This window comes from Chrysochloris asiatica, unplaced genomic scaffold (genome assembly GCF_000296735.1).
Source record: "Chrysochloris asiatica unplaced genomic scaffold, ChrAsi1.0 scaffold00021, whole genome shotgun sequence".
Classification (NCBI taxonomy): Eukaryota; Metazoa; Chordata; class Mammalia; order Afrosoricida; family Chrysochloridae; genus Chrysochloris; species Chrysochloris asiatica.
The window spans coordinates 14613372-14633417 of NW_006408539.1; the positions used below are offsets into that span (position 1 = coordinate 14613372).

The following is a 20046-nucleotide window of genomic DNA, read 5'->3' on the forward strand; positions in this document are numbered from 1 at the left end:
AGTGGTGGTGATGTACCATGGAGTCCGTTCCAACTCATATCAACCCTGTATAGGGTTTCCAAGGCTGTAAATCTTTATAGGAGCAGAAAGCCTCATCTTTCTCCCATGGGAGAGCTGGTAGTTTTGAACTGTTGACGTTGAGGTTCGCAGCCTGACTAGACTCTTAGAAGTTTTAAATGTTCCTAGTAACATTATGGTGTTTTTAGGGTATAAATCATTTACTGGTATATCCAAACTAACTCTCTAGATTTAGGTATGTTGTTGTTAACTGTCCTAGAGTTGGTTCCGACTTAGAGCGACCCTGTATAGGGTTTCCAAGGAAGAGCTGATGGATTTGAACTGCCGACCTGATGGTGAGCAGTCCTGTGCTTATTCTACAGGACCACACCAGGACTCCCTAGACTTAGTTTTATATGCATGAAAAATACAGTGCTTAGATTCCCTACATTTTTAATAAATGCCCAAGGAATGTCTGGCAAGCAGGAACGAAGCCATTTGGCCACTGCACAGGGCTCTTCCTGGTGTGGAAACAGCTTGTCCTCCCATGTAGTCTCAGAGTATATGTGGAGATAGTGATGTTGCCTCCCAGTCGCTCCCAAATTCAGATAATGTCTCCAGCCAAACAAACAAGCAGGAAATCCAACCAGCATGTTAGTGTCCGCCTAAGGCAGTCTTGTATGAGTATGTTCTGCCGCTCTGCTCAGAGTAGGTGAGAAATTGTATTTATGGAAAGGAAAACAACCGACATAATTCACCAGGGGCTCCCACTCTCCTCATCTTCCATCTGTGGCTGCACATTTCATTTGGCCTGCCTCCTGAAACTGGACCCAATGTCCCATTCAGTGCAGTGGAAGGGGCTATTCTCCCTTCAATTCAAGCCTGGCTTCCCCTTGCCGAGTGCAGCACCTCTGCTTAGGGCCCGCTGTGCCCCCTCCCAGTGTCACCAGGCAGCACGGCCACAGGCTTTGCCACTTGGCTATTTCTAGGCTCCATTTCCCACACCATCTGTGACATTCATGATGGCGCTGGAGGGCCGAGTGGGGAGATCTGGCTCATCCTGGGCTGCCTCTCCCTCAGTCCTGTGCCTACACTTTGGAGAGCTGCCATCAGGTAGGAACAGCTTCCTGGGTTAAGGTCTCGTGGACCAAATGGCTGAGCTATCTGCGTGTGGGGGGCTAACTGAAATTAGAGGGTATCCGTGTGAAGCGAGCTAAGTGAAATAAGAGGTCATCAAAGCAAACTGATTTTTTTTTCCCCAAAGAGAAAAATTAACCTCATTTTAAAAATTATTTTTAATGTGAAAAATATGTAACAAAACACTTCAATCATCTTTATGTGTATAATTTGTACCCGGACTACATTCTTCATGATGTGTAAAAATTACCACTACACCTTTCTCAAGTTGTTCGTCACACTTAACAAAAAGTCTACACTGCTTAGCCATAACCCCCTACTGCCCCTCCCAGCCACTTCAAGTAGCCACTAGTGAACATTAATCTGTATGCATTTGCCTAGAGGAAATTCAATTCTTGACGTAGTCTGGAAATATAAAACCAAATCATTAATCATATCTAGAAAAAAATACAATAGTCCAGTTAATTTGAAGTGAACTTTGTGTGTGTTCTTTATTTAAAAAACAACTGTTTGTTATCATCATATAATTTACCTTCAAAAAGATACATAAAGTTTTCTTTTGTTCCTTAAGGAATCTAACATAAAGCATGTAGCAATCAGGCAGTGTGATGAGGTTGGTAGGAGCAGGAACCTCAAGCCATAGTTGGCTTCATTCTCAGATGTGCAACCTTGGGCAAGGGACTTAACCCTTCCATGCCTTGGTTTTTTTCACCTGTAAAATGCGATATTTAGAGTACCTACTTCATAGGGTGGCAATGAGACTAAATGAGTCAGGATTTGTAAATTATGTAGAGCAGTACTTGGCAGACAGTGTTCATGAAACAGGGTCAGAAGCAGAGAGAGGCATTCATTTGCTCCCTTAAATTTCCTAACGCTTACAGAGTCACAACTAAAGTGATTCCAATTTCCCTAACCCTTAGTAGTCACCTGTCTCTTTAATTAGTAACTCTCAGAACAGTCATGCTAAATTGTTGCAGAAATATACACATATCTATACATACATACGGAGCTCTGGTAGCGTAGTGGTTACGAATCGGGCTGCTAACCTCAGGGTCAGCAGTTCAAAACTACCAGCTGTTCCATGGGAGAAAGATGAGGCTTTCTGCTCCTGTCAAGATTTACAGCCTCAGAAACCCTGTACAGGATCGCTATGAGTCGGAACCGAATCCACGGCACATAACAACAACAACAACATACATACATACATAGGACTCTTGGTGTGGCACTGCAGGAGAACGTGTTGGACCGCAAAGTCAGTGGTTCAAACTCACCAGCCGCTCATTGAAGACCTATACAGTGTCACTATGAATCGGAACCAATTTGACGGTACTTCACAACAACCATACATACATACATACTGCAGAGAATGCACTGGCCCTATAGGATAGGCACTGGACTGTGAACCATAAGGTTAGTAGTTCAAGCCCATCAGCTGCTCTGCAGGAGAAAGATAAGACTTTCTGCTCCCTCAAAGATTGACAACCTCGGAAACCGTACATAGGGTTGCTATGAGTCAGAACCACCGACCTTGTCGTGTAAACCAACCTTACGGTCCAGAGCTTTATCCCATGGCCCCACATCAGGACTCTTTCACCCTTAATGCATGTGGTAGTCTGGTAGACATATAGCCAATACTCTTTCCATTTTTTCAACACTAGTCATGACCCACAAGATTGACTTCACAACCCACTAAACTGCAGTTTGAAAAACAATGCATCAGACTGAAGAAATGGCTTATTGCCGCCAAAATACAATTTAAACAATTTTGGCAAATGTAAACAACTTTAAGATACAGAATGTAATTGCTTACTGCTTTAAAACAGAATTTTGAAACTAAGATAGGGGTACATTCAAAAGTTCATGAAGACAATGTTCTACATCTGACTTTGGTGAGTGGCAACTGGGATCCTAAAAGCTCATAAGTGCACTATTCACAACAGCAAAGAAATGGAGACAGCCTAAAGGTCCCTCAGCAGAAGAATGGTTATTGGTGCATACACACAATGGAATATCACACAATGTCGAAGAAAATCGAATCTGCAAAATACTTGACAACATGGATGAATCTGAAGGACATTCTGAGTGAAATCAGTGGATCACAAAAGAGCAAATACTGTATGAGACCAATGCTGTAAAAAATTAAGAAAAGATCTCCTTGCTAAATGAAACATTCTATCATGGTTACCAGGGATTGGGGTGTGCAGTGGAGGGGAGAGAATTATTCACAGGCTACAAGGTAGACATGTTAACACAGGTGACAGGACGGGCAATATATATATACATATATATATATATATATATATATATACATACATATAACAAGAGGGATGAGGCAAAGGAAATATGAAGGAAGCAGGAGACACAGGGAGGAGTGCAAGAGTTAAAGGAAATAGAGGTAAAATTGTTAGCTGATGGTACATGGAGGGGTTGCAATCATTGTAATGAAGCAAAGTCTATCATTTGTTGAATGTAAAACTGATGATCTGCTCTGCAAACCTTCACTCAATTCACAATAAAAAGTTTAAAAAAAAAAAAAAAGGTTCATGAGTAGCCATCTAAGGTGCAACTACTGTTCTCAATATATGCAATGGAAAGAAGAGTGACGAAAACTAAAGATATTTGGAAGCAATTAATCCAGTGGACTAATGGAACATGTGAACATCAGTCTCCACCACCACCAACTGTTCTGAAAGGGGTTGGAGTAGAAGATCCTGGGTAGAGTGGAAGAAGATGTGAAATGAAACTCAAAATTATAAAATAGGCCAGGCTTACTTTTCAGAAAGAGACTGGTGGAACCTGAAACTATGGCCTTTGGTCATCCTTCAGCTGTGGACTTGAACTCACCCTCCTAGCTCAATTTTCAGCCAAGTAGTAAATACTCAATAGTAAGACTGAGGTCTGCACATTATGAAATGGTCAACCATTCAAGATCAAAAAGTCAGCACTTGTCTAAGGACAAAACTCAGAAGGGTTGGAAAAGGAGGAGGAATGGGAAGGGAACAAGACATCTCAAGGAGGAAGTGGGATGATGGGATACACTGAGAGATTGCAGTCACTGAAATGAAATGAAGTGTATGGTTTGTTGAATATAAAACTGATGATTTGCTCTGTAAACCGTCATTCAATTCACAATAAAAAGTTTACCAAAAAAATGTTTGTAGAACAATGGAATGAAACGTAATGAAAATTTCCCACAAAATCTTTAAAGGCTCCTTATATGCTCCCCAATGCCTAAACAATTTGTGAGAGTACATTGTTGTTGTTGTGTGCCATAAACTCGCCTCCAACTCACAGCGACCCTATGTAAGATTTCCAAGAGCAGCTTGTGGGTTGGAACTGTCAACCTTGTGATTACCAGTCCAGTGCTTATCCTACAGTGACACCCCAGGGCCCAAGAGCACAATGTTGTTGTTGTGTTGTTTAGTGTCATCAAGTCAGTTCTGACTCATAGTGACCCTGTATAGGGTTTCCAAAGCTGTAAATCTTCAAGGCAGCAGAAAGCCTCATCTTTCTACTGTTAAGAATGGGTAGTCCAGAACACTTGGTTGTGCTCATGAGGAACCTGTAAAAAAAAAAAAGAAGAAGAAGAAGAAAAAACTACCAAGAGGTAATAGTTTGAACAGAACACGGGGATACTGAGTGGTTTAAAATCAGGCAAGGTGTGCACCAGGGTTATAATCTTTCACCATATGGATTCTATCTGTATTCTGAGCAAATAATCCTATAAACTGGATTATATGAAGAAGAATGTGGTATCAGGATTGGAGGAAGACTCATTAACAACTTGAAATATGCAGAGCGTACAACCTTGCTTGTTGAAAGCAAAGAGAACTTAAAATACTTATTAATGATAGATACTTCAGTATGGATTGCACCTCAATGTAAAGAAAACAAAAATCGTCACCACTGGATCAATAAATAACATCATGATAAACAGAGAACAGATTGACGTTGTCAAACACTTCATTTTCCTCTGATCCACAATCCACACTCATGGAAGCAGCCGTCAGGAAATCAAATGGCCTATTGCATTAGGCAAATCTGCTGCACAAGACTTCTTCAAAGTGCTCAATTTGAGGACTAAGGTGCATCTGACCCAAACAATAGTATTTTCAATTGTCTCACATGCATATGTGAAAGTTGGACAATGAATAAGGAAAACCATAGAAATGCAGATGCATTTGAATTACAGTGTTTGAGAAGAATATTGACAGTACTATGGAATGACAGAAGAACAAACAAAAGTGAGTTGGAAGACGTACCGCCCGAGGATTCCTTAAGATCCAGGATGACGAGACTTCGGCTCTCATACTTTGGATTTATTATCAGGAGGGACCAGACCCTGAAAAATGACATCATGCTTGGTAAGTGGAAGGTCAGCAAAAAAGAGGAATGGGCTGGGGCGGTGGCAGCAGTAACGGGCTCAGGCTTAGTGACAGTTGTGAGGATGTGCCAGGCCGGACTGTGTTCCGCTGTGTTATTCACAGGGTTGCTATGAATTGGAATCTAACAAACAAATCCAGTAGTTTCAGGGAGTGTGGTGGCTTCATAGGATAAGCACTGGACTGTGAACCATAAAGTCAATGGCTCAAGCCCACCAGCTGCTTCACAAGAGGAAGATGAGGGTTTCTGCGCCCACAAGATTTATAGCCTTGGAAGCCCTATCCACAGTCACTATGAATCAGAACCAACTCAAAGACAGTTAACAACAACAATCCTGCATTTCAGGAATTCTGGTGGCGCTGTATGACAAACACTGAATTGCTAACTACATGGTTGGCAATTCAAACCCACCAGCCACTCCAAGAAAAGGTGAAGCTTTCTGTTCTGTAAAGTTTTTGTAGTTTTCTTTTTTAAAGTTTTTATTATTAATTGAGTGAAGGTTTCCAGGGAAGATGATCAGTTTTACACTCAACAAACCATACTTCATTTCATTGCAATAATTACAATCCCCTCCATGTACCACCAGTTAACAGCATTTACCTTTATTCCTCTCTCTCTCTCTTTTGATGTACATACAAAACATATATGTTCATCTAAATGGTCAAAGGGTACTGTTCTGTAAAGATGTACAGCTTCAGAAACCCCATGTAGCACACCAGGTATCCGAGCTGTATCGAAGGTAGTGGGCTTGGCTGTGGTTTGATTTGGGGATGCTGCAGGTTACATGTTGGGCTGCTAATCACAAGGGCAGAGGCTCAAAGGCACCAGCTGCTCTTCCTCGGGAGGAAGATGAGGCTGTCTGCTCCTATGGAGATTTACAGTCTTGGGAATCCTGACAACCCATACACAGTGTTGTTCTAAGTTGTAATCGATTCAATGGTAGTAGGTTAGAGATTGGTTTACCCAGTCCTTTGGTGGGAGTTACAAAAACTATGGCTAAAAGGGCAATATTAAGTAATTCACTACCCCACACACCTCTCTCCCAGACATACTGCAAGAATTGAAGAAGCTATAGATCCAGGACACAGTAAAGTGTCTGGTAACCAGTAATTTGTTGTTGTTAAGTGCCATCAACTCATAGCAATCCTGCATAGGATTTCCAAAGAGCCCTTGGAAACCATTCACCTTGCAGTTAGCTGTCCAGTGTTTATCGTACAGTGGCACATCAGGACTCCATTCAGTAACTAGCAGTGATCAATTACTAGCCATTACCAGGACTATATAACAATGGTTCTACATAAGGACCATATATCAGAATCCCTTTGTGGACGATTTCAGTATAGATGCCTGAGCCTCCCTCCCTCCAGAGTCACTGAATCTCCCAAGATGACTAGCAGGTGAGACGATATGGAAGAACTAACACCCATCAGCAGGAATTACAGCTCTTACCTAGTACCAAGTGCACGGATGGCTCACAGGAGACAAACAGCAACAAAACAGGGATGGAGTTTTCTTCCTGGAAGAGGTCTTTGGTCCAGACTGAACAGGAAAGGTGTAAGCAGTTAACCAAGTCTGTTGCCTGGACAGAAGGAGCCATTTTGGTCCTGGACCATCTCTTTTTTATACCTCATTCATTACAAAGCTGACATGACACTTTCTAGCAAGCTGTGTTCCATAAATTCATAAACTCCAAGCTTATTTACAATCAGCAACCTAGACAGCCCTGGTCCATCCTGCTGAAACCATTCCACACAAAAGGGCTCTCCAGCTGGCAGACACCACTGCCCCCGCCCCTGCCCCTACCTTCCAGGAAGAGCTGGCTGCTAACCTTCCCAGCCGGTGACGAAACTTCCTTCTCAAAGAGGTTACAGTCCCCAGGGTCTAGAGTCCCTGGGTGGCACACATGGTTAAGTGCTTGGCTACTAACCTCAACATTTGAATCCACTTAAAGGCACCTCAGAAGGCAGCCCTGGCAAACTACTGAACAACCACAAACACTGCGATCTCTGTGGAGCACAGTTCTACTCTGACACACATGGAGCACCCATGAGTCAGAATCAACTCCAGGCAACCGGTGCTGCTGGAAACTGCTGAAGTACATTTTCCCCAGTTCCGGTCAAGCATTTCATCATCCATTTGAATAAAAGCCCTTTTGGTCAAAGTACAGTTTTAAGCTCTAAGTAGGTCTTTAAATAGCTTTAAACTGCACTCCAGTTTTTGGCCCTCTGTTGTATTTCATTTGATGAAAGAGAAGATTGAAGTCATATGACTATTTGGGGTTTGGGGTTATGATCAAACAATACAGGTAGACCTCCACGTGTCCACAACTCAAGACTGCTGAGCCGTGCTTCCACGTGGTGTGCTGTAGAACATGTGTCCTCATGCAAGCCGTGTGTCAAATCCATGTTTTTGCAGATACTCCATAGACAGAAACAGTGACCCTGGAAGGTTCTTCTACGTTGACATTACAACAGGTGCCCTAATGACTGCAAGACCTCTGGACCGGGAAGAATTTTCCTGGCATAATATGACTGTCCTTGCTATGGAGATGAGTAAGTACCACAATACACCAGGCTCCACAGGGTGACAAAATGTAGATTGTGGTGAGAGTCTCTAAAATCTGTTGGATCAACAAGTATATTCTTTAGGGGAGAGGATGAAAACAAGGGTTTGTGCAACTATATGAAGGCGTTCAGTTCCAGTACTTACTGAACATCCCCCGTAGGCCTGTGCTGGAGACTAAAACAAGGAAAAGAAGTCTGGCAGAAGTATCCTTAACCCAAAGGGTAGACTTTGCTATGAGGAAAGGGGAAGAGTGAGTCCTGAAAAGTCTGAGAGGCATCAGTAAGATTGGTGTACAACTAGTATACCAATATGAAGGGGCTTCAAAATGCTCACTGGAAAATGGAATTAAAAGAAAAGAAAATTTCCCACCAACTTTCTGAAGCACCCTAGTATTGTTACTGGATAAAAGCAAGTATTTATAACATCTCGCCCTTTATTACGTACTCACAGCCATGCCTGTAAGAATTTGAGACACCTTACAATGAAAGACTGATGTATTAACCAAGTAAACTTATCAATGGAATGGGAAATTAAGAAAAAACTAATTAAATTTAGCTGGGTTTTTTTTTTCCCTAAAAATATTTAGTGATCATAAAGGAATAGGAAATGGACAAATCAACCATTTAGATGAGGGATTAGGTACAAACACTCGAGAGAAAAATTGGACAATGTGTATAAGATTCTCCAAAACATTTATATAATTTTCACAGTAATTCTTCTAGGAACTATCTTAAAGAAATAATCATAGGTTATCAAGAAAACTTTCTCTACCAAAATGCTCACTGCACTGTTAAATTAACTATAAGGAGAAACTAGGAATTAACAAAATGTTCAATAATAAGAATTGATTAATTATAGCATAGTCATAGAACACCTGTGCTTTCAAAGGAGATTCACTGACTCAGGATAATGTTGTAAAATATTAAAGTGCAATATCCAACGTTTATTTTCTGAACTCTGTGTGTGTATCTCCATTGTTTCTTGGGCACATACGTGTGATGGAACATGTGCCATGTGAGGCTTCTCTGGGATTCCCCGGAGTCCTTCTGTGAGCAGGCACCATTGGTACAGTGAGGCAGGAACAGATTTCAGTTTTGGTGGCATTTTCTGATAACTAAAAGGAGCTCTGGTAGCGTAGTGGTTACGAATCGGGCTGCGAACCTTAAGGCCAGCAGTTCGAAACTACCAGCCGCTCCACGGGAGAAAGATGAGGCGTTCTGCTCCCGTAAAGATTTACAGCCTCGGAAACCCTGTACAGGGTCGCTATGGGTCGGACCCGACTCGATGGCACTTAACAACAACAACAACAAAAGAGATGGAAGTAATCACGGGAACTTGCATCACAGTACAGATATTTTTTAAAAATGAAAGAAAACTGAAGCATCCTGGGAGGGAACTAGGAAAAACATTTATAGAAAACAAATGATACACCTTGAATTTCGGTGTGTCTTCTGGAGGTAGTGAGCCAACCAGGAAAAGCCTTAGGAGATGCACTACCTAGGCTGTGAAAATGTCTTCACATGGCAGTGCCACGCAACGACCCCTGACCAAGAAGACCATGTCAGCAAGGCGGACTGAGGCCAGGGAGTTGGTGTGTTGGATCCTCCAATACTCACTCAGTTCCTGAGCGGAAGTGAATGTGTGGTGTTACTTGTATTTCACTGACTAGCTTGAAATCTTTTGAAATATAATTCAAAGAACTGATTTAGCAGCAATAAAGCTGGGCAGTGCCACGCAGTATGTGCCTCAGTTTACAAATGGGCTGTTTTAAAACCCAGAATGCCACCTTTCATTCTGGAACCAAGTGATGGAGATTCTGCATTTCTTAGATTCCGTTTGTGACACTGCTCTCCTCCTCATCATACCCCTGATCTCCCACACATTCTCCAACACAGCCTCCTGGTTGCTCTCCAAGCTTGGAATAGGCATATGCTTTCTTGGTTGGGTTACCTTTCCCATGACTTCAGCCAGGCCTTGAAAGCGAACCAGTTTCAATGGTTGTAAAGGGTCACTGTGCCAACAACCCTGAGCCCTCACTCTGCTTGTCCTGTGTTCTCTCCTCTCTCTCCAGACAATCCCTCCCAAGTTGGGAGTGTTCCGGTCACAATCAAAGTCTTAGATGTGAATGACAACGCTCCTGAGTTTCCCAGGTTCTATGAAGCTTTTGTCTGTGAAAATGCCAAAGCAGGGCAGGTAAGGCACCTGTGAGGTGGACACCTTGCTAACCCCGACACCACCAAGTGTTCCAAATAATAAGCTGGTCACCAGACACTTCAACCGTTTACAAAACAGAAACCAACTTCTGTTGCTCAGGTTTATTTGTTAAGAGTGCTATTTGGAGCCTAGGTTGTATATGTAAACAAGACGTTGATGGTGGCTGGATTCATGGAGGCCCCACCTTGAAACCAAGTCTGTGGTACATGTGTGCTCTGGGCTCTATAAGTGAGGCGGTGCAGATGAGGAGGAGGGGAAAGATCTCTTTTCCTGAGTTTAGCCCTAATCCCAGAAGACATCTTGCAGTGGGGACCATTCATTCACGTCCCTTTCATAGCTTCTAGCCACAAGTACCTTGTTTAGGGGCTGCCTGTCCTATTTGCAAAACGCTCTGGTGTTTTAAAAACTTTGCCCACCTCCCTCTCCCACACCGTGTCCTTAGTGCGACTCATGTGGGATAAATTATGGGAGAGAAGAAATCTGAAGGAACAAATTCCTACTTACTTGAAAGAACTTTTGTCCCATAGCCTTCCGTTCTGTTCATTTTAAGTGTGTGCTAAGGATTGAGTTGTGACCCCAAGAAATGTGTGCTGTAAACCCTAATTCCTACACCTATGACCATCATTCCAGCTGGGAATGAGTTTTGTTATGTTAGTTATGTGGCGGTCTTACTGAAATCAGTCTCTTTTGAGATATAAAAAGAGCAGCTTTGACTAAGCAAGGAGGTAAGCAGACACCACACCACAGGAGATCTCCAAGGAGCCAGGAAACAGAAGCTGACAAGAGACAAGGCCCTTGTCCGGAGCCCACTCACAGAAAGCCTTCCCTCAGAGTTGGCGCTCTGGGTTCAGACGTCTAGTCTGCTAACCTGTGAGGAGATGCTTTTCCATCTGTTAAAGCCACCCACTGTGGTACTGGTTATAGCACAAGACAACTAAGGCTGGGTGGTTGGTCATTGGTAAGTGTTGTCGAGTCAGTTCTGACTCATAGTGACCCTGTATAAGGGTTTCTTAGGAGCAGCTGGTGGGTAGGTTTTAACCACTCACCTTGTAGTTGGCAGTCCAGTGCTTATCCTACAGTGCCATACTAAAGCAGTATACTTTGAATACATGAAGATTCAGTGGATGAAACTCCAAGCTGAGAAACATCTGGAACTCTGAGCAGCCATATGGGAATGTGGGTTTCAGGCAATATTGCCCACCACACACACTATGCCTTCTGTGATACCTCCAAGCATAGGGCCATCTGCTCCTTTCTGTTCCTGTCCTGTATCCCTCCTCTACTGTGACCCAATAGATTCCCCAACAGCCCAGAGACTATATTATGGTCTTGTAGATGCGGATAGTGGTGAGATGGATCGGGGGCACTTTAACGGAAAGGATCTCCTCTGAGCTGTGGTAAGGCAAGGGCCCAGGCTTTGGTCATCAGGCCTTCCAACTTGAATGTGGCTTTTGCCTCAGCTCTCTCATGCACCCAGAGTATCATCTCCAACTTTTTGCAATCTCTGTATCTGCATGACCAGAAGTACATTTGTTTTCTGACCTCACAGAACATTTTCTGACCTCACAGAATATTGACTCAACACATCTTCCCCAATCTCTCCAGTAAAAGCAAGAAGTGATTCCCCTCCTGCAGGAGCAAGAGGTGTCCTACAGAGATTCTAAACTAAAGTGCTCTCATCTGTCAGTTCTTGAATTATAGTACAATGGTCTCTGTTGTTGTTGTTATTAAGTGCTGTCAAGTCGGTTCCAACCCATAGCAACCCTATACAGGGTTTCCAAGGCTGTAAATCTTTACGGGAGCAGAAAACCTCATCTTTCTCTCGCGGAGCAGCTGGTAGTTTCGAACTGCTGACCATGCGGTTCGCAGTCTAATTCGTAACCACTATGCTACCAGAGCTCCTTTACATGTCTCTAGCACACCTAAAATGTATGTTCAACAAGTATAGGAAAATACAACTTCCACATTTATTGAATTTCTAGAGTAGAAATATTAGGTAGCGAATTAAAATTCCAGTAAAGACTTTACAGCATAGGAAATGGTCTGTGTTACTATCAGATGTAAAGAAGGGAAGTGTAAAAACTGCATGTACATCCTTCTAGTTGTGTCAAAGTAGGTTTTCATGTAAACAAAGATTGGGAGAGAAGGTGTTAAAAAGGGCAATAGTTGCTGTCAAAGGTGGTTGGATTACGAGTGGAGTGAGGGTTTGGGGCCTTTCTTTACCTGAATACTTTTTGTTTTCTATTAGGACAGGAAGGGTTGAGCTTTAAGCTATAATATAAAGAAGATGCTAAGCAGTACAGTAAATTCAATCACCTTCCATGCCCCATAAGGCAACATTTCCAGATTCCGTAGAGGGCTTCAGGAGAGGAGGCGTGGCTGCATTCTGGGAGGCTGACGGCACTTCTACACCCCCTGTTTGGGAGTCACGCAAACACATCCCACCATTTCCAGATCCATCTCTTAAGGGTCTCTTTATCTGTGACTCTTTAGCCCAAGAAACTGAAAATCCTACACTTTGATTTTGTCTCTGGGAGTTGTTTTCAGAAGCCCTCAGCTGAGTTAGTTCGGCTAGATTGCGGCAGATGAGGTCTCCTCGTGGTTGAGGGTCAGACGCTGTTGTCAGCTTTGCATCTGCACAAGTCAGAGCATACGCGCTTTCCTTGCAGCCAGCAGCCACGCAGCAAACCCAGAAAGACACCAGGCCACATGCTTGCTAGCAGCTGAGGGCAGGCCATGGGCTCCTGACCCAGCCAGTGAGCGGTCTTTGCTCATTCATGCTTTAAAGCCCACATGGAACCAGCCTGACCCCCTCAGTCCTCATCTCAGCCACACACAGACGAATCAGGGTCAGAAAGTGCTCATTGAGAAATGTGTTCTCTCCTATCAAGTTCAACACTAAGAAGCAAGAGGGACATGCACAGGACTTGTCCTTAGCCTGGGCCGGGTGGGATGTGAACACCAGCTGTAGGCTGCACTGTGGAGTAAGGGGCCCACCTGACCCCTCCCCTTTATTCCCTCCTCCCTTAGCTTCATCCAAGAGTCCAGGTACCAGTCCCTCAGGAGGTTGACATAAGATGTTTCCTAAGGAGCACCTGAGGCCAACACCTGGGGCGGGAAGGGGAAGAAGCCCGATGGCAGCCTAAATCCAGTCATACCACTGACCCCGTGGCATCAGTAGGGGCATGCAGGAAGTGTAGACTGTATCCCCTGGCACTGTCAGACCCCAGAGTAACTTTGTCTGCGGCAGAGGCAGCGGGTGGGCCAGTGCTGTAGGAGGGTGGGCTGCAAAGGCAGTGGCATCGCTCGGGTTGGTATCGCCTCACTCGGTGCAGTAATTCCTCACCAACCCCTCCCTTCCGTCACCTGCCAGTCAGGATGCCGGCAGGGAGCAGAGAAGAGGGGTCCCCACCTTGGCCAATGGAAGAGGAGAGGGGCAGAGGGGTGTGAGGAAGGTGACATGGTGGGTTCACCAGCTAGCCCCATCCACCAGAAGGGTGGAGCCACGAGTTACCACACTGGTGGACGCCAACCCCAGTGAGACTAGTAACAGCCTTGGAAGATTTACAGAGAGTTCTAGAACTAGCATTTTCCCGTTGAGATGGGATGGCAAGGATGTGATATGATGGCATCAATTAGTGATTGGATGTGGTTTTGCACTGAGGTGACCCCAAGCGGGATTGGCAGATGAAGCCTGGGGCAACCAGCCCTCCACTGAAGGGGGACTATCTCTAATACAAGGCCCCTTGCAGGGAGCTTCCGTCTGTGCAGCACATTGTGGGGACCACTGTGTCCCTAAAACACAGATGACAACTTACAGACTAAGGCCTCGAGCTCCCCACTGACATTCCCAGTGGCAGCAGAGTCAGGCCACAACAGCCGTCGGAGTGGCCAGCCTGTAGACCAGGGTCACAAAGGGTGGAGCAAACACTTGGACTTGTTTTATAATCAAAGATAAGGAAGGAGGTCGGCTGCCCCTGGCCAGCCTCTCCTCTCTGCATCCTGATTGGCAGGTGATGGGAGGGGGGCTGTGACAAGTTCCTGCACTGGGTGTCACTACATCTTTCCCCCATCTTCCAGTCTGCTGCTAACATTCCCAGCGTGTGCTTCACATTCTGCCTTTAATAGCTTTTCATCACCACCTCCACGACCATCCTGGTAACTTATACTTTTTAATAAGGTTTGTAAAAAAAAAAAAAAAAAAAAAGGCAAACCTTGAACCAAAGACCTCAAGAGGAAAGCACTCCAATTCTTGCTCTCTCCACTCCCCAGTTCTGCTCTGACTCTGGCCCCATCTTATGCCCCAAACCTTTACTCATTCCCGCTGCTCCTAACAACAAAATGTGTCTGCCCTGTGGCCCATTCCCTGGGGTCTGTTTTCCCTTCAGGTCACACGGCCAGTGTCCATGAGTCTCCTGGGCACTGGTCACTTGTAAATAATGGCCTGCCAGAGACATCAATTGACCCCTGATAAAGGGACCCAAATGAAAGACTATTGAGTGGGTCCCAACTCAGCCATCCTGTACAGATATGGTCACCAAGGCTTTCAGTCTTCACAGGAGCAGAAAGCCTCATCTTTCTCCCATGGGCTGGCTGGCAGGCTCGAACCACAGACCTTGTGACTCACAGTCCAGTGACTCACAGTCCAGTGTTGATAGTATGGACTTACCACACTTCCAAATGAAAGATTAAGTGAGGTGAAAGAAGAAAAAATTGGGAGACAGGCAGGAGCTGATGGTATCTCATAGTCTTACTTACAGTCTTTGATCTGGCTTTGGTGTGTAAATACAAACAAGGCTAATGTCTAAGAGAGGAGGTATTGGCCATGTGTGAGCCCTGCTTGCATAGTGGTTAAATACTCAGCTACTAACAGAAAGGGGCTGGTTCCCTGTAGGAGAAAAGATACAGTAACCTGCTTCCCTACAGATGATACCCTGGGACCCCTCTAGGGCAGTTCTCTGTCCTATACAGTTCTTGTAAGTCAGATACAACTCAGTAGCAACAGGTTTGATATCAAGGTCCTCAGGTTGTACAATAAACCACAATTAAATCCCAAGTTATGTGAGGGCACAGGAACTTCACTGGGCTCCACAATTCCCTGGGTCCTAATACTGAGCCTTTGGCTCCAGCTCACCTGATGCATGTCCCTTCCTCAGCTGATCCAGACGGTGAGTGCCATAGACCAAGATGAACCACGCCACGGGCAGCATTTCTACTACAGCCTGGCTCCAGAGGCTGCCAACAACCCCAACTTCACGGTCAGGGACAATCAAGGTAAGCAGGTGGACAGTTGACTTCCTATGCTTTCCTAGAATTTGGGTTAGACATATACAAAGTCTCGGTGTGGCCCTGTAAGGTAAGCACTGGATTGCTAACCACAAGGTCAGCAGTTCAAACCTACCAGCTATTCCTTGGAAACCCTACACAGGGTTGCTATGAGTTGGAATCAATTCAATAGCACTTAACAACAATATATGAAGTATGAATCTAGGAAAACTGGAAGTCTTCAAAAATGAAATAGAACGCAGAAAGGCTGATATCCTACACATTAGAGAGCTGAAATGGACTGGTATTGGCCACTTTGAATCAATCATATGTCTACTATGCCAAGAGGAGTCGTAGTGTGGCACTATAGGATAAGCACTGGACTATTAACCACAAGGTCAGTGGTTCAAACCCACCAGCCACTCCTCAGAAACCCTAAATGGGGTCATTATGATTGGAAACCAACTTGATGGCAGTTAATAACAACAACTATGCCAGGAATGATAAATTGAAAAGGAATGACATTTCAAGACATTTCAAGATCTATCCTGAAGTACAACACTGTCAGTGACAGATTAATATCCATATGTCTACAAAGAATACCAATTAATATAAGTGTTATTCAAATTCATGCACCAACCTCTAATGCTAAAGATTAAGAAACAGACAATTTTACCAACTTCTGAAGTCTGGAATTGATCAAACATGTTATCAAAATGTATTGATAATTTCTGTGATTGGAATGTCAAAGTCAACAAAAGGATGTAACGTTAGAAGTGCTCATTGGACTATACCGAGAAATTTGGAAGACAGCTGGCCAACTGACAGGCAGAGATCATATCTGTGCCCATTCCAAAGAAAAGTGATGCAGTAAACAGAACATATGAATTATCCAACAATAACATTAATATTACATGCATGTAAAGTTTTGCTGGAGACAGCTAAAAAATGATTATAGTACTCCATTGTAAAAAAGAAATGTTGTCCATACCAACAAACACTGAAATAATCCAATCGGTACTAATTGTCGCAAGAGTGAGGTTTTCTTTATTCAATTTTGCAAAATCAGGCTCCCAACCCAGTAGACATGGGCAGACATGCCGTATGGCCAGCCCGCAAATAGTGGTAGTCTTGAAAAAGCCCCTCTTCCAGTTTTACAATTTTACCAGAACTTCCTGTTTTCCCTCTCCCCAGAGATGCCAAAATGGCCCACCCATGGTCTTAATGACTGTATTCTTATTTAAAGTTCCTAGGCTTAGAACAGATTTCTTTCCTCCCTTCCCCCAACTCATCCTGCTTAGATATCCCTGGATGTAAATTAACAATCTATGTCTGCCTGGTCTAGCAATCTCATGAGCCCTTAGTATTCTTAAAGATGGACCACATTGAGAACTTCTCACACCATCAATAAGAAATTGCCAGAAATTCAAGCTGACTCAAAAGAGTTCACAGAACAAGGGATATCATTGTTGATGTCATATGGCTCTTGGTAGAAAGCAGAAAATACCAGAAAGATGTTTACCTATGTTTTAATGACTATGCAAAGGCATTCAACTGGGTGGATCATAACAAAGTATGAATAACTAACATTGGGAAGAATAGGAATTTCATAAGACTTGTGTGGTGTGGCACTGTGGGTTAATGCGCCAAACTGCAAAGCCATATGAACTACAAGGTTCGAGCTCACCAGCTGCTCCTCAGAAACCATATATAGGGTCGCTATGGGTCAGAATCACCTCAATGGCACTCAACAACAATTGTGCAGAACCAGGACATAGATGGAGAGGTAGTCACTCAACCAGAACAAGGGGATACTGACTGTGTTCCTTCACCATTCTCACTGAGGCTGTATGATGAGCTAATAATCTGAGAAGCTGGATGATGTGAGGAAGAATGTGGTATCAGGATTAGAAGGGTTATTAACCTGTGACATGTGGATGATACAACCTTGCTTGCTGGAAATGAAGGGAATGTGAAGCTCTTACTGATAAGATCAAAGACTACACCCACCAATATGGATTACAACTCAATGTAAAGAAAGCAAAAATCCTCACAATTGGACCAATAAGCAATATCATGATAAACAGACAAAGCATTGAAGTCTAGGGTTTTCATTTTACTTGGATCCCCATCAGCACCCATGGAAGCAACAGTCAAGAAATCAAATGGTGTGTTCCATTGGGCAATTCTGCTGCAAAAGATCTCTTTAACGTATTAAGCATCAAAATATCACTTTGAGGACTAAGGTGCACCTGACCCAAGCCATAGTATTCTCAGCCACTTCATTTGGTGGCTGGACAGTGAATAAGGAAGACTGAGACAGAATTGATGCCTTTGAATTACGGTGTTTACAAAGAATATTGGGTATACCATGGACTGCAAGAAGAACCAACAAATTTGTCTTGGAAAAAGCATAACTGGAAAGCTCCACAGACACAAGGCTGACAAAACTTCATCTCAAGCACTTTGGACATGTTATCAGGAGGAACCAGCCCCTAGGAAAGGGCATTATGTGTGGTCAACTGGAGGGTCAGGGACAAAGAGGAAAACCTTCAACAAGATGGATTGGCACAGTGGCTGCAACAAAGGGCACAAACATAGGAACAAGTGTGCTGATAACCCAGGACCAGGCAGTGTTTTGTTCTGTTGCACAGAGGGTCTCTATGAGTCAGAACTGACTTGATGGCACCTAACAACAATCATGTCAGCATGTCAAAAGTTGCCTGTTCTTTAAACATGGTGGACATTAATGCTGGTTCCAAATGTTTTGTGCTAGAGCATCAAAGGAAGACTGGCCTCTGTTGACTCTAAGATGTCCCCTGGGCAGTCAGTGAGGTGCCAAGTGTTTGTGGCAGACCCTGCTGTGAGGCCTTAGAGGCCACACCCTCTGTGCATTTCCAGAGACGATGCAATGCTTCGATGTTCTGTAACCATGGAAGAATTTCAGAAAGATCATGGAAAATGGCCTACACAGGGATAGTAATGCAGAGCAGACATTCCTGAAAGAAAAACAATAAAACAACCTCTCAGAACAGGGAGACAAAGGCAGAATAAGTACTAGAGTTAAAACCCTTTGCTCTGACTCATAGTGACCCTCACAGTGACCAGTAGAACTACCCCATAGGATTTCCTAAGCTGTACTCCTTACAGAAGCTATCTGGCACATATTTCGCCTGATGAGTGGCTGGTGGGTTCAAACACCAACTGAGTATTTTAATAACTGCGCCACCAGGGCCCCTCAGTACTAGAGCTACAAAGGGACCTGTTTCAGAACTGAAGGAACTTTGTTTGGAATCATTTAGAAAGGTGTAATGACAGGGATGGGGGGGTAAGGGGGGTGGAGTCTTTATGCCAAAAAGCACTACCACTGCAGCTTTGCTGGATGGGATTTCTAGATCTTTCTCCTCCACTAAGCACTCCGATCATACAAAGCGGTGTGCAGACCTAGCAGGTACTTCTTTGGGCTCAGATGGGAAAAGCAAGGACTTTTGTTCTCAAGCCAGACAATTTGCTACAAAGAAAATCAGAGCAACTGAAACCTAATTTAAATCTGTCAAGAGCACCCCTTCGGCTGCTAATTCTGCTTCCAACTAGCTGGCTGACCTTGGGGAGGACGTCCCTTCTCTGGGCTGCAGTCGCCTCATTCTCGTTCCAATTTGGAAATGTTAATTGTCACTTTATAACAAGCTAAACAGAGGGCAACCAAAAGTCATGATTAGGCATGCCTGATCTTACTCTCAAACATCAATTATTCAAAACTTAGAGCATTTCTAAAGTAATTGTACCCCACGCCAGTTTCTTTCACTGTAAAACCTGAGTATCTCAAAATGATTTTCTTCTACATGAAGGGGTTCTGTCAAAGTCTGCACACACACACACACACACACATACATACACACACAAACCAACACGCTGCCGGACGAACTGATTCTATCCCATAGCGCCCCTACAGGACAGAATGGAACTGCCCCCATAGTTTCCACAGCTATAAATCTTTACAGAAGCAGATTGATTTCTCCCTTGAGCAGCTGGCGAGTTCCCCAACATTTTGGCTAGCAGTCAAGTGCTTTAACCACTGCACTACAAGGGCTCTGCTGTAGCCCTCAACAGGTTATCCTAAAACCCCTAAGAGAATTCTAGAAGGAAGAGCAACCTAAATTATAAAACGAGAAAAAAAGCACAATTCAATTTTCACCAGGTCACCATGTAGATGTATTCATTTCTCAGCTTCCCGGGGAAGCCCTGTGTGTAGAAAGTGGTTTTGCCTCCTCAGCTGGTTTTACTAAGAAAATCCTGGGGACTGGAGGAAACAGTGTATGTTTCTTCTGACTTCCAACTGCATGCCACTCTCTGCCTTTGCTCTGACATTCACCACAGACACAGTATGCAGCAATACTTATGCTGCCATTTTCTTAAAGATGATTTCAGGTGCCAGGACATGGAGTCTTAAAAAGATGCGTCACTGGAACATGACAAGCACAAATA

At 43.9% G+C, this 20046-nt stretch overlaps 1 protein-coding gene across 1 annotated transcript in view; it reads left to right on the forward strand.

Annotated features, from left to right (window-relative positions):
- Positions 1–20046, forward strand: part of CDH20 (cadherin 20, type 2) — a 74380-nt gene that overhangs the window by 43750 nt on the left and 10584 nt on the right. The window contains exons 7-9 of the mRNA XM_006837532.1: positions 7933–8069; positions 10154–10275; positions 15453–15570. Of these exons, the coding sequence (XP_006837595.1) occupies positions 7933–8069; positions 10154–10275; positions 15453–15570 (377 nt within the window). The remainder of the gene's footprint in view (positions 1–7932; positions 8070–10153; positions 10276–15452; positions 15571–20046) is intronic.